The 21,199-nt window shown below is 43.4% G+C and overlaps 1 protein-coding gene across 1 annotated transcript in view; it reads left to right on the forward strand.

Annotated features, from left to right (window-relative positions):
- VOPP1 (VOPP1 WW domain binding protein) overlaps positions 1-21,199 on the forward strand; it is a 132,875-nt gene that overhangs the window by 62,218 nt on the left and 49,458 nt on the right. The window contains exon 2 of the mRNA XM_023738320.1: positions 11,587-11,645. Within this exon, the coding sequence (XP_023594088.1) occupies positions 11,587-11,645 (59 nt within the window). The remainder of the gene's footprint in view (positions 1-11,586; positions 11,646-21,199) is intronic.

Below are 21,199 nucleotides of genomic sequence, written 5' to 3' on the forward strand. Positions count from 1 at the left end.
AGAACTGCCCTGGTGGCGCAGTGGTTAAGAGCTTGGCTGCTAACCAAAACGTCAGCAGTTCAAATCCACCAGCCGCTCCTTGGAAACCCTATGGGGCAGTTCTACTCTGTCCTATGTGGTCGCTATGCATCAGAACCAATTCAATGGCACCTAACAACAACAACAGCAACAGTGTATTTAGTTTCACATAGTTGCATACAGTTAAATATATGTAATGGGTTTTGAAACTGACTATGCAAAGTGAGTATTTCCATGATGTTGAACTTTTTACGAATCCACTATTAGTTGCTGGCCGTGTGAGTATTTAAGGAGCCCTGGTGGCATGGTGGTTAAGCCCTTGGCTGCTAAACAAAAGGTCGATGGTTCAAACCCACCAGCCATTCTGTGGGAGAAAGATGTGGCAGTCTGCTGCTGTAAAGAATACAGCCTTGGAAACCCTATGTGGCAGATCTACTCTGTCCTATAGGGTCGCTATGAGTTGGAATTGATGTGACAGCAGTGGGTTTTTGGTTTGGTGTATTTATTTCAGTACACCCTTTCTAGCTTTGTATATTATTTGTCACAGACTTTGCTCATCTGTTAGATTTTATTTAATTCCTAATTGAATAATGCTCACTTTTGTTAACTAGTTATATTTCCTTGTTTTAGATATCTCTCCATACTCACTTTCTATTTCTTTGTTGAGCAATAAGTGATTTGGGTTTTAAATTAAAATTTAAGTCACATTTAAAAACAAAATGTTAAGGGTTTTCTACAGACAGCTTGGAGACCATCAACATATACAATGAAAAAAAATCACCACTAATACCACCAATAATTTATTGTCAGTATTTTGGTACATATCTTTCCATATTTTCTCTTTTCTGTGATGTATAAAAGGAACCCTGGTGATGCAATGGCTAGCTAAGTGTTTGTCTGCTAAGTGAAAGGTCGGCGGTTTGAACCTACCAGCCCCTCTGCAGGAGAAAGGTGTGACAGTCTGCTTCCGTAAAGATTACAGCCTGGGAAACCCTATGGGACAGTTCTCCTTTGTTCTATAGGGTCACTATGAGTCAGAATTGACTCATTGGCGGTGGAGTTTTGTTTTTTATGATGTATAATAAAAATGTACCATCCTGGACATACTATTTTGTTTTGGTTTCTTAGCAAAATGTTCCCATACCATTATATGTTTCTCTACAATCTAATCTTAGTAAACACCTATTAATATGTCTTTTGCACATATTATAATTTTAGTAATAAAACCTATATTTTAAAATTGTCATTTCCAGTTTTTTTAATAAAAATTTTGTTCACAATGGTTAATATTACTTCCTTTGGATAAGTACTAGAAGTACAATAACCCTGAAAAGTTATGTACATTTTTAGGGTTTTTGATATATATTGAAAACCTGTCCTCCTGTGACATAATTCATATTCCCAACAACATTATGTGATATTTCTTTCCTTCATGCCTTCAGCAACAGTCAGTACTAGTTGTTGTTTTTTTCCTAATTGCCAGTTTGATAGTTAAAAACCATATCATTGTAACTGGTATTTCTTTGATTCCAAATGAATTTTATCTTTTAAAATATGGTAATTGGCCGTTTTTATTTCTTCTCTGAAGAATTTTCATATCCATTATTTATTATTTTTCCTATTGGGATTTTTTTATCTTTTTCTTACTGATTTGTATGCCTTTATTATTGAAAGATTTCACATTATTGTATTTGAATATTTTCCTCCATTGTTTGCCTTTTAATTTTGGTTGTTGATTAATTTTTACCTCCTGGTAGATGAGGATCTGTACTAACTTGAATTAGGGACCTTAAGGGAATCTACTCCCCCTACCTTTCTTTTATTAAAAACCAAAGCAAACAAAGAAATATTATTCAGAGTAAGTTATCAGCATTCACAGGGTTTCCCAGGGATATACAGTAGGGACTAATTTTGTGTCTTGTAGTCTACATTTTCCCAGAATCTTTAAGATGTCAGCAGACAGTGGTATATCCCTGATGGTCATTTGCTGGCAATGTGTGAATTGCTGATGTGGTTTCTTCTATAAAACAGTTGAGGATCTTTTGTTTCCTTTTTCTTAAGATCCCTGTTTTCTGCCCTTTTATCAATGATATTTGTGATGTCTTGCTCCCATCTGTAAAAAAATCAAGGTCCTTGGAGATGAGGTGCTCCTGAAAAACAGAATGTCCAAACATCCAGGGATTGAGTAATTAACACTTAGGGGGTTGATTAAAATTCCAGTACAGGGATTTAAGGCCTGATCTTTCCTACTTAGCATTTGAAATTCAGAAACCTTGAGATAATTACCTGTCATTCCTCTATAAATCCTTGCCCTGCCTCGAAGAGGACCCTTGCTGCCCTCTGCCTCTGTCCATGGTCCTGAGCATCAAACCTGCCGGCAGCCAAGAGGCTCCCATTGTTCAGAGTCTGTGCTAAGTGTAAAGTGCCCACTTTAATTGGGCAGGAACTGAAAGCAGCCAGGATCTCATTGCTGTGCATGTCAAGTTCAGCCTTTGATGAATGTGAAAGCAGCTCCAAGGCACGGCAGGGTGCCTCTCCCATTCGACAAAGAGAGAGTCCCCAGGCTGATCCTCCCAGATCTTCCCACCACTCTGGAGGAAATTGTAGGCCATTGCCCCAGGACAGACTGGCTAAAGCTGTAGCTACAATAAGTAAAATCAGGATCCTTACTCTCTATGTGTCAGTGGGACTAGTTCTGTTTTTGAAATGGTAGTTTGTTCATTTGTCTGCTATTCATGTAAAGATCTTACTCCGCCTCCCACACCGAACAGAAGGAGAAGGTAGGATTTAGATAAAGTCCACATTGTTTTGAATCCATTATACCCCTCCTCTTCACTCTTTTGTGTCCCAAAGCCACAGGCTTCAGTTTTCTCAAAGCCCACTATATCTTATTGTGGCACAACTATTCTTTTAACTTGGAATAGAAAAGAATGTACCATTTTATTCTGGAATGGCAACCTGTGCCCCCCCCCCCCATATTCAGTACAGAGAAATGTCAAATAATTTATGTCAACATGAGAATTATTAGAGGGGATTAGCAAGGATTTGCTCTTTGGGACTTGTTTAGATCCTGGCTAACTATAGGTAACTATATTTAGTAGGGCTTAACTGGATGTATATGGAGCCCTGATGGTGCAGTGGTTAAGAGCCTGGCTGCTAACCAAAAGGTCAGCAGTTTGAATCCACCAGCTGCTCCTTGGAAACCCTGTGGGGGGAGTTCTACTCTGTCCTATAGGGTTGCTGTGAGTTGGGATCGACTTGATGGCAACAAGTTTGGTTTTGGTTTTTAACTACAAATATAGTTATCCCAGTCCTTGAATAATAGACTACCAGAATTCTGCCCTGGGTACAGATTTTTTACAGGCCATTTCAGTTTAAATCTCACATGTAATCCTGACAGCAGGTATTTCCTCACAGTGCTGCATACTGTTTTGTTAACAGTTTTAAATTGTATATTGCTACTCTTTATGATCTCTTCAAGAAGTGCATGTCTATGCTTATGTGCTTGTCATTGCCTCTGTCATATACATAGAAGGGATTTTACGTTATGAGCTCCTTGAGCCCCCTGTTTGCCCAGAACCTAGGACAGGCACCTGAGTACAGAGGATGCTTCATCCAGTAGAAACAGCTTGCATTTCCCGACAAATCTACTTTCTGTTTTTGTAGATGGTCAGACCTTCGGGAACCATGCTAGCATCTTTGAAAAATGGGTGGATCTACTTTTAGGGGCTGGGCATAAAACCCAGAAATTGATTCTTTGTCTTCTTAGTTTATATACATTTAAAAAAAAATTTTGGAGTGGGGCTTGTTTTTAAAGGGGACTTTAGAAAACTGAATATCATACAAATGTGAGATATTGTGTATTTAGAAAATGTGTTCTCTAGAGGTTTGGAAGCATTGCTTCTGCTTAGATGATAGATGATCCCAATAAAAGGATCTTTGGAAAGCATTTGTTGGAGAGAGTTAAGAAAGCTAGCTTCAAAACACACAGTTAGGGACAGAGATGTGAGCTGGCTGTGTGATTTGCTCGCATATGCCTCCTCTCTTGGGCATTGTGATACATATGGTCTCAGTTCTTTATAAAGCATTTTTAAATTAAGCAGGGAAGAGCGTAGTTCTTGTTTTAGAAATAAGGAAGCTGAGACTCAGACAGACTGGCAACATGGCTGGTAGGTGGCTGTTGAGATCCCAACCCAGTTCTCTGGTTCCCTAGTTTATCCTTCCTTCTGTGGGTCCCTCTTTGCCTCCGGCTTGCGTGCTTCTTTTCGTGTAGTGTCAGAGGAGTCCTGGTGGTGCTGTGATTAAGCACTCAGCTGCTAAGGTTAGCGGTTTGAACCCACCAGCCGCTATGCAGGAGAAAGATGTGGTGGTCTGCTTCTGTAAAGATTTACAGCCTTGGTACCCTATAGGACAGTTCTACTCTGCCGCTGTAAGTCAGAATCAACTTGACAACAACGGGTTTGATTTTTTGATTTAATACAGTGTCAAGTTCCTTGGGTAGCGCAAACAGTTAAGTGCTCGACTACTAGCTGAAAAGTTGGCAGTTCGAACCCACCCAGAGGTGTCTTGGAAGACAGGCCTGATGATCTGCTTTTGAAAGGTCACAACCATGAAAACCGTATGGAGCAGTGCTGCTCTGCACACATGGGGTCGCCATGAGTCGGAATCGACTTCACAACAATGCTAACAGCAGGACAGTGCCTGTTTTCCACCTTTCTCCATCCCATTCATCCAGTTGCTTGTGAAGGCCAGCTCTGAGAGCCCACCAGTGTTTGGGGCTACTCAGGAACTCCCCCTTACTCATCCATTCCAAACTCCCCTTTTGACCATATCTCCTCCTGCTCTAACTGTCTGGCTGGGCCCCAAATCCTGGGGCTAAGACTAGATTAAGTGATTGGACTTGATAGTCCAATCATGGCTTTCCCGGTGGACTTTGATTGGCAGTCTCTGGCCCTCATCCCTGGATTATTTCCAGCAGGACTTCCCATCTCCAGCACATGCCATGTGGCACCTAATCTCCATTCTCACTAGACTGGTTTTGCAAGTTGGTTTGACACCTGGTATTCAGTTAGCAAACATTTATTGAAGGAAAGGCTCAACAGTGAAAACTATCAGATCCTCTTAGTCTGCATTCAGTGTTTTTCATTGGATTAATGAGACACATGACTTTGAGTTCTTCATCTTATCCGGCTGTAAAATGCAATAATGCAATGTGTCAACTTTAGTGTGATATTGTATGTATTGTTACAATATTGAAATCCCTTAGAAGAAAGCTGTTACAAAAGTCCAGCCACCAAAAATGAAGAGATTTCCTATATAGTAGCAAATGTCAAAAACTTAAACTAATTTCTGTAGTAACAAATGAATCTACATTTCAGTGCTAGGTAGCTCCGTTTAAAAGGCTGTTTCTCTTCTGTTTCTTAGAATGTGGCCATAACATTTTCTTAAGGTAATCTTTTACAAACAAACAAATGATTTGGGGTCAGTATTTTTTTTTTTTTTTATATTTTATTGTACTTCAGGTGAAGGCTTACAGAACAGATAGTTTCTCATGTAACAGTAACACACATGCTGTTTTATGACATTGGTTAACAACCCCACAACATTTTAACCCTCTAAATTCTCAACTTTTTTTTTTTTTTTGGTGAAAATACACATAGCCAAAGATAACGCCATTTCAAAAAAATTTTTTACATACACATTTAAGTGACATTGACTACGCTCTTCTAATTGTGCTGTTATCTCACTTAAGATGAGGGCTTACAGGACAAAATAGTCTCCCATTTAACAGTTACAAATGTTGCCCTATGACAATGGTTAACAATCTCACAACACATCAACAATATCCTTACTCTACTTTGTGTTCCCTATCATCAGCTTCCTACTCCCCTTCTGCCTTCTGGGCCTTGTCACTGGACTCCTGTACCTCGTTACTCTTATGGTTTTACTGGGCTGTCCACTCGCAGGCTGAACAGTGAACCTCGAAGGTAACTTCACCACTGAGCTAAAAGGGTGTCTGGGGGCCATACTCTCGGGGTTTCTCCAGTCTCCTATAGGCCAGTAAATCTGGTCTTTCTTTTTTTGTGTGTGTGAGTTAGAATTATGCTCTACATCCTTCTCCAGCTCTGTCCAGAACCCTCTGTTGTGATCCTGGTCAGAGCAGTCAGCGGTGGTAGCCGGGCACCATCTAGCTGTACTGGACTCAGTCCGGTGAAGGTCTTGGTAGCTGTGGACAATTAGTCCTTTGGACTAATCTTTTCGTTGTATCCTGTTCTCTTCATTCTCCCTTGCTTCCGAAGGGATGAGACCAGTGGAGTATCTTAGATGGCCGCTCACAGGCTTTTAAGTGGGGTCAGTATTTTTTAAAATATGTTTTCCGTGGGGTAGCTTAGTGAAAATATTATTAAGTAACTGTAGACACAGAGTAACCAGCAAGTAGGTAACAGTGAAGTCACTGAATATCTCGGAAAAATGTCAGAAAGAAGTTTTGGGGAGGGCAGAGGAAGAGTGGGATGGGAATGGTGCCCTTAGCTTCTGAAGGCACCAAGGAAGGGAATCTAGGGAAGAGTGTATGTTCCTTATAATTTTCTTGTGAGCACTAATATCCCAGGTACCTGCATGGCTTGGTCGCACCTGGTGAATAAATGATGTGTGTGATAATGTTGTGATAGTCTTTAGCCAATATGATTATTCTGGGAAGAGGTTTTCTTTTTTAAATTCTTTTTTACTTAATTTTTTAATATGAAAAACATTTAGATAGATGGATAGATAGGTGGATGCATGGATGGATGGATGGATGGATGGATGGATGGATCGGTGGGTGGGTGGGTCGGGGGATGGATGGACAGCTCTGACTTACGGCAACCCTGTGTACAACAGAGCAAAACATTGCCAGGTTCTGTGTCATTCTCCTGATTACCAACATGTTCAAATCCACGTTTGTGGTTATTGTGCCCGTCCGTCTCACTGAGAGTCTCCTTTCCCTTGCTGGCACTCTCCTTCACCAAACGTGATGCCCTCCTCCAACGACTGGGCCCGCCTGATGAGGTGTCGAAAGCAAGCTAGTAGGACAGTGCTCTGTTGTGATCCATAAGGTTTTCATTGGCTAATTTTCTGAAGTAGGTCACCAGGACTTTCTTCCCCTAGTCTGTCTTATTCTGGAACCTCAGCTGAAACCTGTCTACCGTGGGTACCCTGCTGGTATTAGAAATACTGAGGGAATAGTTTCCAGCATCACAGAAACACACAAGCTACCACAAGACATAAAACAAACTGAAAAGCAGGTGATGGAAAAAAACATTTACTTGGTTCAAATTCAAACTATATAAAAGATTATACTTAGAGAAATCTTATACTCATCCCCATCTCTTCTACTCTGTCCTACCAATGCCCCATAAAAACAGACAACCCTGTTGCCATTGAGTCGATTCTGACTCATAGCAACCCTGTAGGACATAGTACAGCTGCCCCATAGGGTTTCCAAGGAGTGACTGGTGGATTCGAACTGCCAATCTTTTGGTTAGCAGCTGAGTTCTTAACCACTTTGCCACCAGGGCTCCACCTGTGTCCCATAGGGTAACCATTTTCATTCATTTTTTACTATACCCTTCCTGTGATTCTTTTTGTAAAAAAAAAACAAAAAACCCAATGTACAATTTTCCTTTTACATAAAAGGTAGCATCCTTTTGCATATTGCTTTTTCACTTAACACGGTACCTGGGAAACCATTCCGTATCAGTTCACAGAGATCTGCATTCTTTTTGGCTCCATATTACTCTTTTGTGTGGATGCATTGTCCTTTATTTAACCAGCCTTCTACGAATGAGCATTTACATTCTTTCCAGGATTTTGGTGTTAGAAATAATGCCACAATAAATAATCTTGTACATAAGGTGTTTTATATACGTGGAGGGAATTCTTCAGTGATTAAAGAGTAAATGTGTTAGTAGTTTTCCAGATACTGCTAAATTTCCTTCCTTCCCAATAGCAATATATGAGAGTGCCTAGGACTTGTGCTGGCTGTAACAGTTCAATGCTTTTATATAACCTTTTGTAGCTTTAAAACACATGCATGTATTTACATAGACACATAATGTATCCACTGACATATATCATGTGTGTGTTGTCATTATTGTAACAGTGTGGTAGAGTCAACTGTGAGTGTAGAGGAAGCGGAGGGTGGAAGAGCTTAAACGCATTGCCATCGAGTTGATTCCAACTCCTAGTGGACCTATAGGACAGAGTAGAACTGCCTTATAGGGTTTCAAAGGCTGTAAATCTTTATGGAAACAGACTGTCATATCTTTCTCCTGCGGAGTGGCTGATGGGTTCGAACCACCAACCTTACAATTGGCAATCGAGCGCTTAACTACTGCGCCACCAGGACTCCCTCTCCCAGAGTCTCTTGGCCTGTTAATTGCTCAGCCGGGAACCACAGCAGGCCCTTTGCGTCTTACTCTGGTTCTCTTTCTACCATCCTATAGTCTTGGGATGAGGACAGTGGTGGTTCAGTGGTAGAATTCTTGCCTTCCTTGTAGGAGACCTGAGTTCGATTCTTGACCAAAGCTCCTCATGTGCAGCCACTGCCTGTCAGTCAGAGGAAGTTTGTGTGTTGCTATGGTGCTGGATGGGTTTCAGCAGAGCTTCCAGACTAAGACAGACTAGGAAGAGAGGTCTGTTCTGTTGATCTACTTCTGAAAATCAGCCATTGAAAATCCTGTGGATCACAATGTCTGATCTGCAGCCAATCATGGGGGCGGTACAGGACCAGGCAGTGTTTTTTCCATGCACGGGGTCGCCATAAGTTGGAGGCCAGCTCAACCACAGCTAACAAGAACAACAGCAGCAGAGTCTTGGGACAGCACAGGAGGAGGTTGGAGGTGGACAGAGTTGGTTTTTCAGGTTGATTAGCCTGGGGAAACAAAGCTGATTTGGGTTTTAATTTTGTCACCGCAAAGAAACTGTGACGCCCACCAGGAGCCCCAGATTTTCAGTCTACAAAATTGAATGCCTAATATTCATATGGAGCCCTGGTGGCACAGTGGTTAAGACCTTGGCTGCGAAGCAGAAGGTTGACAGTTCAAATCCACCAGCTGCTCCTTGGAAACCCAATGGGGCAGTTCTACTCTGTCCTGTAGCGTTGCAATGAGTAGGAATCAACTTGATGTCAACAGGTTTAATACTCATATATTCCAGAGACAATGTGAATTCAGAAGTGGGAAAGCACTTGGCTGTTTGGAAGAAAAAAGTCCTTTCTAAAATGCAATACGTTAATGCTACTTTCACTGCTTCCTTAAGAGTTAGAGGATGTAGTATTTGGGGTACCAGAAAAGTGGCTGTTTCAGGTTAGGGAGCTCTTTAAGTGAAGGGAAATTCCATGGGAATTCCTGTGGAAGCCAGGCAGCATTTTTTACTTCGCAGGATCACTTGCTTCTGGTCTCTGGGGTGAATCTTGTGGAGATGCCTGCAGGAGTGGCCAGGGCAAGGGTACGGGAGGCTCTCTCAGGCCTTGAGTGTGGCTCTCACAGAGCTTTGGTGCTGGCTAGAACTAGAGGAGGCTATTTCTTGATTCGACAGAGTTTGACTCTCAAATTCCAAGAGAGTTTGCCTGTCTCTGGCTATGATAGACAATAAAGGAAGAAACATTTAAAATACCCATGGAGGGAAGAGCCAGTTTCTCAGTTTGTAACTGAAGACTGCTGAAATGAATTGTAATTTGGAGCAGGAGACCTGAAATTGCTCTTCCCTGCCAAAATAAATTGATTTCTTCGGCTGTCTGAACTTCATTTCTTAAACTGGGCAGGAGCTAACCCAGTCTAAATTAAACTCATTTTCCACTAATAAAACTGGGTCACTTTGGGCTGCCTGAGTGTGCCTCTTTGTCTTAAAGCACGTTCAGAAAACTCCCATGTCCTTTCCCATATTTTCATAACCTGTATAATGGGGCCGGCATAACACATCATTTATACTTGTGGTAGATTTGGAGGATCAATGTGTGTGTTGGCATCTGCGGTCTGTTTCTGAACTTGGATAGCACTGCCAGGCCGACTGTGAGCTGGTGCTATACAGTGGTGGGAGGGCCTTGTCCTACACCTGCTAAAACGAAGCAAAAACCAAACTCATTGCCATTGAGTTGATTCTGACTCATGGCGACCCCATGTGTTACCAAATAGAACCGCTCCATAGGGTTTTCTTGGCTGTAATCTTTACGGAAGAAGATTGCCAGGTCTTTCTTCCATGGTGTTGTTAATTAGGCTTAAACCACCGACCTTGAGGTTAGTGGCCGATCGCCAGGTCTTTCTTCTGTGTCACCCAGGGACCACAGCTCCGTGTCTGGCCCAACCTCTGCCCCTGCCCTGGGGGCCTGACCTTGGACCACATAATTCACCATGCTTTGCCCCAAGGAGTCCCTAGATGGTACAAACAGTTAATTTGCATGGCTGCTAACCGAAAGCTTAGACATTTGAGTTCACCCAAAGGTACCTTGGAAGAAGGTACTGGTGATCTATTACCAAAACACCAGCCATTGAAAACCCCATGGAGCACAGTTCTACTCTGAGACACATGGGGTCACCTTGAGTCAGAGTCAACTCTATGGCAACTGGTTTTACCGCCCCCCCCCCCCCAAGAAGAAAGCTTTGTTTTCACTGTGCCCCTTCCCAGTTCTATATAAATACAAAACTGTTTTTATATTTTATATTTATATAAAGCTGTTACATTTCAAAGCATTTATTTACATGTAGGAGCCATAAAGGATCATGGAGGTTAGGAAGCTGTAATTAAAAAAACATAAAGGCATAAGGAAGATAATTTGAGAGAAGCCTTGTCCAGATAGGTCAGAGCATTTCTGCGTGGCTTTCTCTCTCACTGAGAAGGTGATGGCCCTGGGCTTGCTGGCACTTGTTGGAGGTACAGGGGAGAGAGGGGGACTCAAGCCCCCTGCACGAGTGCACTCAGCCGCCCCCTCAGCTGGTGCCGACGGGTCTCCAGCCCTTTGGGGCTCTGAGTCCCCTCTGCAGTGGCAGGTGCTGGGTTTACATGGCAAGCACCAGGGGAGGCACCCTTGTTCCCCTTTTTCCTCTTTCTCACCCCTGTGCGTGAGAGAGGACAGGGATGCTGCTGAGAGAATCCTGAATGTGAAGATCTAGAAGGCTTTGGGAAACTGTCTTTCAAAAATGAAAAGGGGGGGAAATGGAAATCTTTATAGTGCTTTATTTCTAGCATCCTTTAGATACCTGAAGTGTCCTACTGTGTGGATTTTTAAAAAAATGGATTGTCTTTCATTTAGTTGATTAATGAAGTGATCGTGCTCAGTGTATTTAGAGATGTGAAAAGCTGAAAAAATCAATAGAAAAATAGATATTTCCCTTCCTATTTAAAAAAAAATGAAGAAATAAAAAGTCATGAGGAGGGGGCTGGATCTCTCTCTACTTCGTGGTCTCCTCTCAGCCCCAGCCTGTCACACATTTAAGTTGTATCCACTCATCCTTCCCTGTGACATTGTGAGGTCTTTTCAACAATCAGCTGATTATTGACCACTGACCAAGTTTCTCTTCCTTCTCTTTCCAGTGCACAGAGGCCAAAAAACATTGCTGGTATTTTGAAGGACTTTATCCAACATACTATATGTGAGTATTTGCCCTCTTCCGCTTGTGTGACTCTGTGGCCACATCTTTCTCCGGGAAACATGTCTTTGCTAAATACAGGACCGAGCTATGGGATGGAGAAAGCACAGGCTTTGCCCACCCTGCACCCCGGTTTCAGCCCTGCTTCTGGTAGTGTCTGAGCAGGTGACCTCACCATCAGCAGTAGCGTGCTGACCAGTCACTTTGAGGACTGTATGAACTAATAGGTGCTCTGTCCTTTAGTGCAAATTAGCTCCTACATGATTGGCACCAAGGGGCAAGATAACTGAATAGGGCAAAAGTTAATGTTGGTTCAGTCACAATTTTTTATAGGCAAAAGGAGTGAGGATGTGGGAGTAGAATTATGACCTTCTGCAGGACAGGGAGAAAGTGCTCAGCTCAGCTGCTGTGTTTTTGTGTGTGCGCACGGATATGTTTGTGTGCGTGTGTGTGTGTGTGTGTCCGTGTGTATGCATGTGTATGAGTCTGTATGTGGGTACGTGTGTGTGTGTGTGTGTATGTACGTATGTGTGTATAGATGAGCCCTGGTGGCGCGATGGTTAAGCACTCAGCTGCTAATCAAAAGGTTGGTGGTTTGAACACACTTAGCAGCTCCACAGGAGAAGAGACCTGGCAATCTGCTCCTGTGAAGATTACAGCCTGGGAAATCCTATGGGGCAGTTCTACTCTGTCCTGTGTGGTCACTATGAGTCGGAATTGACTCAGTGGTACATAACAACAACAACGTGTGTATATGCATTAGTATGCATGTGTTTGTGTGTATATGTGTGTGTGTGTACAGAATCACAGTAATCACCTGCCCCTGGGGTTCCCTTCAGGGGAGGTACGGTGACAGCCTGGTGTGGCTCCTGGCAGGTTGTATTTCCTGTGTCCACCTCAGCTCTGCCAGCCTTGCTCCAAATAAAGCACTGCCAGCCTTTACCCTCGATTGTTTTTACATACTTTTAATTGCCACTATGGTCAACCATAGCTATGCTGGGCCACCTGCCCAGGTAGCCAGATTCTCTCTCCAGGTTATCAATGATTGTGTTTCAAAGTTCCATAGGTTTTGAATGGAATGCCCCAAACAAATTTTCCCCAAAAGGTCTGTATTGTTAGTATAGAATTTGGCCAAACATGAGATTTTTCAGGAATGCATAGGTCACACAATAGCAGTAACACTGTATATTCTAGCATATGGGTGTTTATGAAATGCTTTTTGTACCTACGGGGATAGGACAATAAGTACATAATAATGGCAAAGATAAGTCAATGAGGGTTATTTCTTAATTGGCCAGCAAGTATGTTTTTCTTACTTGTCATTCTTGGGGAGTGTCTAATCTTGAGGCGACCAGTTTAGGAAGAGGGAGGTTGCCTGTCTGTGAATGGGGGTGAAGGGCAGGGAAATTGGAGGTTTTCATTGCCTTGGTTCCATATCGACAAGAGGCGTCCTTAATGCCCCACATTCCGGGAGTCCTGGCTGAAAGCCTCCACAGCTGCAAAAAGACAAAACCCCCTTGGAAAATACAGCCGCAGCATAGAGACTTTGACTCTAATTAAAGAGTTGTCAGGTTGAAGAACAATGGTTATGGGGTAACAGGGAGATAAAATATTTTGATTTTCCTCTGTATAATAAATTTTCATAGGTAAGCTTCATTTCCTTGACTCAGCTTCTTTCCCAAATATGGATCAACCATGCCTTCTTTGTGTTAGTCCTTGAAAATGGATATTTCTCAAGGTGTTTGGTAGACCAGCTGATGAACTATTTTCTGGTTTTTGAGAGATTGAGAGCCAGGGCTCATTGTTGTTCTTTATTTATTTGGTCATTTGTTCCTTTATTCATTCAGTATTCAGTAAATTTTTTTAAAGCAGTTACTCTGTTTCTACATTAACCTAGATGTTGTTGTTGTTAGTTTGCCATTGAGTTGGCTCTGTCTCGTGATGACCCAAGTACAGTATAACATAAAGAAACCTTGCCTGGCCCTGTGCTGTCTTCCTGATTGTTGGCACGTTTGACTCCATTGTTGTGGCCGCTGTGTATTTTGAGTCCCTCCAACCTAGAGGACTCATCTTCCAGCATTGTATCAGGCAATAACTCTGTTGTGATCTATAGCGTTTTCATTGGCTAATATTCAGAAGTAGATTGCCAGGTCTTTCTTCCTAGTCTGTCTTAGTCTGGAAGCTCTGCTGAAACCTGTCCACCATGGGTGACCCTTCTGGTATTTGAAATACTGGTGGCATAACTTGCAGCATTAGAGCAACATGCAAGCCACCACAGTACAACAACCTGACAGACGGGTGGTGGTTGAGCTAGATACGGGAGATCAAAGACCAGGCCTACTCTTGTCACTCAGACCTGTGGTGGGAGGAGTGGTCCAGAGTCCCTCAAGTGTGCAATCCTGAAAACTTAAAAGTAAATTCGGCATAAAAATAACAACAGGTGGCACTCATTGGGCACTTACTATAGGCCAGGCAGTGTTGTCTGCCCCTTACGTGAATTAATACCATTTAACGTCATAGCTACTTGAAAACTCCAGCCACACAGACTAGTCTTCTTGATTCTCTACCTCTGATCTTTCTGTCGCCTCCTCTCTGTTACCACTGTCTTCACCCGACTCCGGACCTTTCTTACAAAGAAATATCTGTCACAGTTGTTTTTTTGTTATTAGTTGCTGTCACGTCAGTTCCAACTTATGGTGACGCCATGTGTACAGAGTAGAACTGCTCCATAGGGTTTTCAAGGCTGTGACCTTTCAGAAACAGATTGCCAGGCCTGTTTCCTGAGGCACCTCTGGGTGTGTTCAAACCACCAACCTTTTGGCTCGTAGTCGTGCGCTTAAGTGTTTGCGCCACCCAGGGACTCTTTTAAGCCTTCCTAATGCTCACCTGAGCCATTGCAGCAACTTTTTCATGGGCCTCTTCCGGTCCCTTCTCCATCCAGTTTTCACTTCTTCATAAATTACTGAAATTTTCATGTCACTTACTTGTTTAAAAATGTAAAGAACAAAGCCCAACTTCTTAGCCGCTTTTAGTAGGAGGTTTCCAAGAGACTTGTCGGCTTTATTTCCTTTCTTGACTGTGAATCCCACGAGGGCAAGGACCATGCCTCATACGTGTTTGAATTCCTGTGCCTGGGACATGCCACACAGTGGCCGTTCCTTAGTGTTGAGTAAATGCTACACTTCCTTCTGGTCCCACCACAAGGTCGATACGTGACTGCTTTTGGTCAGTTCCCAGTTGTCTGCCTGGCTGAATCCTCGTTCTCTGGGAAGCAGTCCATGACCGAATTCCCCCTGTCAGAATTCGGTACTCCTTCCTCATCACAGCTCTGATATGGCACCTTGTATTCTGGACTGGCAGCACTTCATGTACTGTATCGTATGCCGTGTGTGTGCTTCCGGCGTAGAGGGCATCATTTGCTCATTTATTTAACTCCAGCGCTTTGCACAGCACAGCACGTGGCACTGGATGTTTGTCATCCTGACTGTGCACTTTATTTTCTACCAGCTCCGTTCTCCCAGTTTTTATTTCCCATCCTCTGGCACCCCCTTTCCTTAAGCATAGGTTTTAATGTCTGAGCTCCAGAATCCAAAAGATCAGTGTCCAAATACTTGCTCTGTCATTGACTAGCTCTATGACCTGGTCAATTATTTTCTTCCTCTCTAAAATGTGGGCATGAACAGTGACCTAGGTTTGTAGCACAGTGCCTGCACGTGGTCTCTGTGAAATCATACGATATACACATACACCCTGGGAGTGTAAATGGTTAACATGCTCAGCTGCTAACTGAAAGATTGGATGGAGGTACAAGTCCACCCAGAGGCACCTTGGAAGAGAGGCCTGGAGATCTTCCAAACATTCAGCCATTGGAAACCCTATGGAGCACGGTTCTACTCTGACACACATGGGGTCACCATGAGTCAACTCGATGGCAACTGGTTTGGTTATATACATACACAAGGTCAACTTGCATCTCTGCTGAGTGTGTGTGCAAGACTAGTTCTCTTACACACTGAACTTGCCACTTCCCTGCACCCACGGGGGTGCCAGTGTCATGGCACATCTGTGGGCACGCAGTGGTGCTGAGGAGGAGAGATGCTTTTTCCAGCAACCAGCACATGCTGAGTGGCTCTTTGGTACCCTAGACAGTAGGGACATTTAACGTGGGAAAGCTCTTCTCCCTACTTTTAGTCGAGTTGGGGTGATGATGCATTTTTATTCAAGGGGAATGAGGAGAAGTTGATTAGCCGTATTCTCTTCCATCTAAGCTGTCTTGCTCAGCGATAGATTTGCTGCAGGCCAGATGGTAGACACGAAAGGGTCATAACCCCTGCTGGAAGCTTATGGAAGACGTGGCAACCCTGAGTGTTAACCTCTTGGGAGCCTCGCTGTTCTTCCCTGAGGCAGCCTGCATTGTGGTTTCTCCAGAGTTGGCACTGGCTGTGGTGCAGGTAAAGAAAACCTGTCCAGCCCAAGTTCACCATGCTGGTTGCAGCTGGCAAGGTCCAGAATCCAGACTCAGGAATGTGTTGTCTTTACACTGCACCAGGTTACCTCTTGACAGATGTTTAGTGTGCAAGGTGCTGTTCTAGGGCCTGTGACAGCTGCAGTTCATCCATTCAGTCCACAAATATTTGTTCAGTGTCTGCTGTGTGTCAGCTACTGGGGATACTGTCATATACAGGACAGGGAAGGTACTTGTGCCTCAGGGAGGTGCAGTATAATAATGTGGGAACTACCAGTTATTTTTGAAGTATCGTTAACACTAAATTTAAAGAAAACTTTAAGTTGTAACAGATCTCATTAAAAAATGCATTTCCAGGATATCATCCCTTTCATTTCTTCTGGGCAAAGTGCTCTATATCACATTCTTCAAAACTGGTAATTTCTTAAAGATATGTTGACTCAAGATGGTGTTCTGTTCTTCTATTATAGAATTTTTTCCCCCTGCGTAAAATGTATTCCAAACGATACCTCTGTTTTGTGATTGTAACTTACCACATGGAATGCACAGGGGAGCCAGCATCTAGGCTGCAAACTTGTTTCAGAGATCTTATCCTTACATTTGAAAATCTAATTTCGTTTTGTCTCACCAGAAATCCCATATGGCCCTCCTACTTCTCTTGCCTTTCTGCACGTTCCTGAATCTCATCGCAGCATCACCGTTATTAAGCTAATAGAGCCTAATTTTTTAAAAAAATAATGAGGTTTCCATTGTAGCTACCTAGACTTACAGAATCACTCTCACCTGTTCTGATATACATATGCATATTTTTATGCTAAATGATAGCTCTCTTTATGCTCTCTCCCTTCCTCAAGGTTTTTTCAGTTCTTTAATTTGTTATTTTATCTGTCTTGAGCTGGAAGACTGCATATGTATATATACAGACAACATCGTCCCTTATTTTGAAGAAGAAGTCCCTTTGGCATCTAAACAGAAGAGCAGCATGGATTTCAAACCCCTCTCTCATTCTTCTTTCGCTCCCCCTACCCTTCACTTCACCCTCTTTCATTTCTGTCTGCAGGCAGGCTGCCTTTTCAAAAGCTCTTAATTAAAATGTGCCTTTTTTGTACCTTGGTTCAGGGCTTCCCAGATATCTCCTCATAGCAACAGTGTGGTTTAAAAATAGCAGGTGGTCATGTGGCCTCACAAACCCGGTTCCTTTGCTTTCATTTTCTTCTTGAGCTGTTCTTACCAATGACTTTCTGCGCTTGCCCGCGCAGCCCCTTCATCTGGTCGTCTTGGAGCACACTGTGAGTGGCGCAAGGCAAGAGGTGAGAGGGGGACAGGCAGAACCCTGCCAGGAAACACATCCTGGGGCTGGACAGGCATAGAGCTGCTCCGACCCAAAGGAACACTCCTTCCTCTCTGTGTAGAGTCCATAAAATGCTGCAGACAAAAATGACCTTTGTCAGAGAGGAGTATAAATGTGTTTTAATCTCCTGAAGCTCACTTTGATGCCAGAGTGACTGCCAGAAGTGCTGAGAGTTCTTTCTCCTTTGTCCAGTGGCTGGGAGATGCCGCCACAGTGAGTCTGTCGGGCTCCTGCCCTGTTGCGGGCGCCATGTTGACGCTCCTGCATGTGTCAAAGGGAAGCTGAGTGGCAAAGGCGAGGGAAGTCCGCCTCACACCTGTGGCCTTTCCCTGCCCTGACCAGCTGAGCTGGGCAGATTACTTGACCATTGGGCTTTGGTTTCTTTTTTATAAAGCGGAGATGGTAATAGTACCTGTTGGGTTACTGTGAGGGTGAGACAAGACTGTGTGTGTGAAGCCCAGACTAAAGACTCACTGTAGGGTCGCTATGAGTCTGAATTGACTTGATGACAATGGTGGGTTTTTTTTTGAAGTATTTGTAGTGGAGGCAGTGGTGTAACTTGTAACTAGAGGTAGTAGTGATATCCAAACAGTCTGGCTCTGGAACCCTCGCTCTTAATACATGTGGCTGCTTTCAGAAATTAGAACTTGCTTTTAGTGGGGGAACAAAAAGGCATATAAATATTTAGTCCAGTGTGAAGTAGGAGTTGTCAACTCTGCCCCCTCATCATCTCCCTTCATCTCGGCTGCCTCTTTTCACTCTCTGCAAAACCTGTGTGAGCCTCCCTGTCCTAATGATGCCCTATCTTCATGCTGTCCCTCTGGCTCCCACCCTCCTCCCTTCCCTTGTCAGATTTGTCTCCAGGTACACTATCCACTTCTCACCACACCACCCCCAGCAACCTGGCTTCTTCCCCCAACTCCTTAGTGAACCCATGGCCATGCCAACTCAATGCTGGGTTTCGGTGGTGTCGTACGGGATCTCTGTGTCTGCTGCTATTGGCCACTCCTTCCTTCTCGGAATTTTCTATTTCCTTAACTTCTTGGATCATTCGTTCCTGGATCATCTACCTTTTTCTCTGCCCTTTTGTGGTCTCCTTCTCTCTCAACTTCTTAAGCCTCCTTGACCCAACACTCTTCTGAATCTGTAGGATTTCTTTGGACTTTCTCATCCCCTCTCATGACTTCCGCTGCCCATGTCTTCAGTCTGGACTTCGGCCTCACTTTTAGAAACAGGTCTTCAGCACCTACTGGGCATCTCCATTTGGATATCCCACAGTTTCCTCCAACTCAGTGGGTCTAGAATGGGACTCGTCTTCAGACACATATACCTCTGTCTTGGTGAGTGGAGCCTCCTACCACCGAGCCGTCCAAGCCAGGAGCCCAGGATCCTTCCAGACTCTCTGCCTTGACTTCACCTCTTCATCAAGCATTTACCAAGTCCTACAGATTTTACTCCCTAAGTAGTTTTTGAGCCTGTCTCCTTCCTCTCCTTCTGTTTGCTTAATTTTGACCAGCATTCTTTCTCACCTGGGCTTCGATAACAGTCTTCTAACTAGTCTCTCCCAAAACTAGTCTTTTATCCATCAAATTATTCTCCGCACTGAGGCTGGAGTGATCCATCCAAAAATCTAAATATATCACTTCCCCTTAGGAAAACTCTGTAGCAACTTGGTCTGTTTACCAAAGAAGCCCGAGCTCCTTAGCAATGAATGAAGGACCCTTGACTCGAACTTGACATCACCTCCTGCCCTCTTGCTTTCATGCCTCATGTTCTAGCAACACAACTACGTGTCCTCATCTCCCCTAGCCCTGTACCCTCCCACGTCTCCTTACCTCTGCTCATGGTGTTCCTTTGTCCTCTGTACCCCTTGCCCCATCTTTTTTTTCATCTAAATCTTACATCTCTTTTAAAATTCAGTATAGTTTCCTTCAGAAAGCTTCTGATAACAGTCCCTCTCTCTTCTCTCCCTTCTCCCATCTCTCAGTTGGGGTGTGCCCCTCTCCCGTGCTCCAGTGCTGTACTGTATCACTGTTGAAATAATACATCCATGTTGTCTCCTTCTAGACTGTGAGCTCATTGAGGGCAAGGGTTCTGTCTTATTGATGTTTGTATCTTCTGTGCTAACACAGTGCCTGGCAAATTAGAGGCATTCAGTACACATTTAGTACCTGGAATAAATGGTGGGCTAGAGAAGGAAAGAGTGATTCTTGGATGATAGAAAGTATTTTAGGGACTGAAGGTCAAGAGACCTTGCTCTAGTCCAGGTTTGTCATTAGGTTGCTGTATGACCTTGGGCAAATCTCTTAACCTTTCTGGACTCCAGTCTCCTGTGCTATATAATCTCTAAGGTCTCATCCTGCTTCTTCAATGTTGCTTCCCAGCTGGCTGCTTAGAATAATTTATAGTGTAGAGAATAAGCGATGAGCTAGCAAGCAGCTTATGTGTTGTGGCTAGAGACAGGCATACAAATGTGAGATGGATTTTAGCTCATTAAGGGTCCAACCTGTTTGCCAAGCACAAAGCAACCACATAATATTTCCTTTTAAAGTAACAAGCTGTCCTTCTTCTGCAGGTCTTGGAAGAAAGGTATTAATCACACAGGCAGGCAGGGGTGATCTAGGAGCCATCTTCTTAGAGGGGGAGCTGTGACTTTTGCACAGTGAGGTACATGGATGCTTCATGTGTCTTTAAACAATCAAGAGGGATCTGATCATTTAGTTCTGCAAATCTCCTGTTCTTTACAAATTAAAATGAGTCTGATAATTCCCTTGAAAAATTGAGGGGAGTTTAGAAGTAGTCTGGGTCTTCTCGACTAGATACCAATTAGGTAAAAGTAAGAATAACCCAGTGGCCCTCTGAAGAGCTGGCAGGTGGAAAAGTTGGACCCCTAGAATGGTCCTTGATTTACCTGTCATCTTTTAGAATGTTGAGAAAAGCTTAAGACCATCCCTAGCTTTACAGATGAAATAATGGTCACCTGGAGAGGTTAATCCATTCACCTGGGACACCCAGGCTCTTCAGGGGTCTTTTCATAACCAGGTCACACCATCAGCTACCCTGTGAGTGGAACAGAGATGCAGGGACTTTGGAGTTGAGCTGTTCTGTTTGCTCAGTTTTTTTAGTCTTTGGTTCTACTCTAAGTACCATTGAAGGAAAGAATATGGGGGAACCTTCTCTGAAATCAGCTCCATTGAAACATGAGGGAATCCACACACTGTCTAGCTCAAAGGAGAGAATGGGATGGAACATATGGATGGAAAGCATTTTGTTAAAATATAAGATGATGGTAGGATACATTACAAGTCTCTGGGTGGTACAGTTAACTGCTCAGATGCTAATGGAAAGGTTGGCGCTTCAAATCTACCCAGAGGCAGCTCAGAAGAAAGACCTGGCAACCTACTTCTGAAAGATTACAGCCATTGAAAACCCTATGGAGTGCAGTTCAACTCTGAAACTTACGGGGTCACCATGAGTGGGAGTCGACTCCCTGGCAACTGTTTTTTTTTTGTTTGTTTGTTTGGTAAGATACATTAAACACAGTCAGTGAATACCGCCAGTTATGAACTGAATTGTGTCCCCAAAAAGATATGTTGAAGTTTTAAATCACCCCCCTGCTACTTGTGAATGTAACCTTGTTTGGAAATAGGGTCTGTGAAGATATTATAAATTAAGTTACTATGAGGTTATATTGGAGGAGGGTGGGTCCCAACCCCATCTGAGTGGTGTCTTATTAAAGAG

This window comes from Trichechus manatus, unplaced genomic scaffold (genome assembly GCF_000243295.1).
Source record: "Trichechus manatus latirostris isolate Lorelei unplaced genomic scaffold, TriManLat1.0 scaffold00114, whole genome shotgun sequence".
Lineage (NCBI taxonomy): Eukaryota > Metazoa > Chordata > Mammalia > Sirenia > Trichechidae > Trichechus > Trichechus manatus.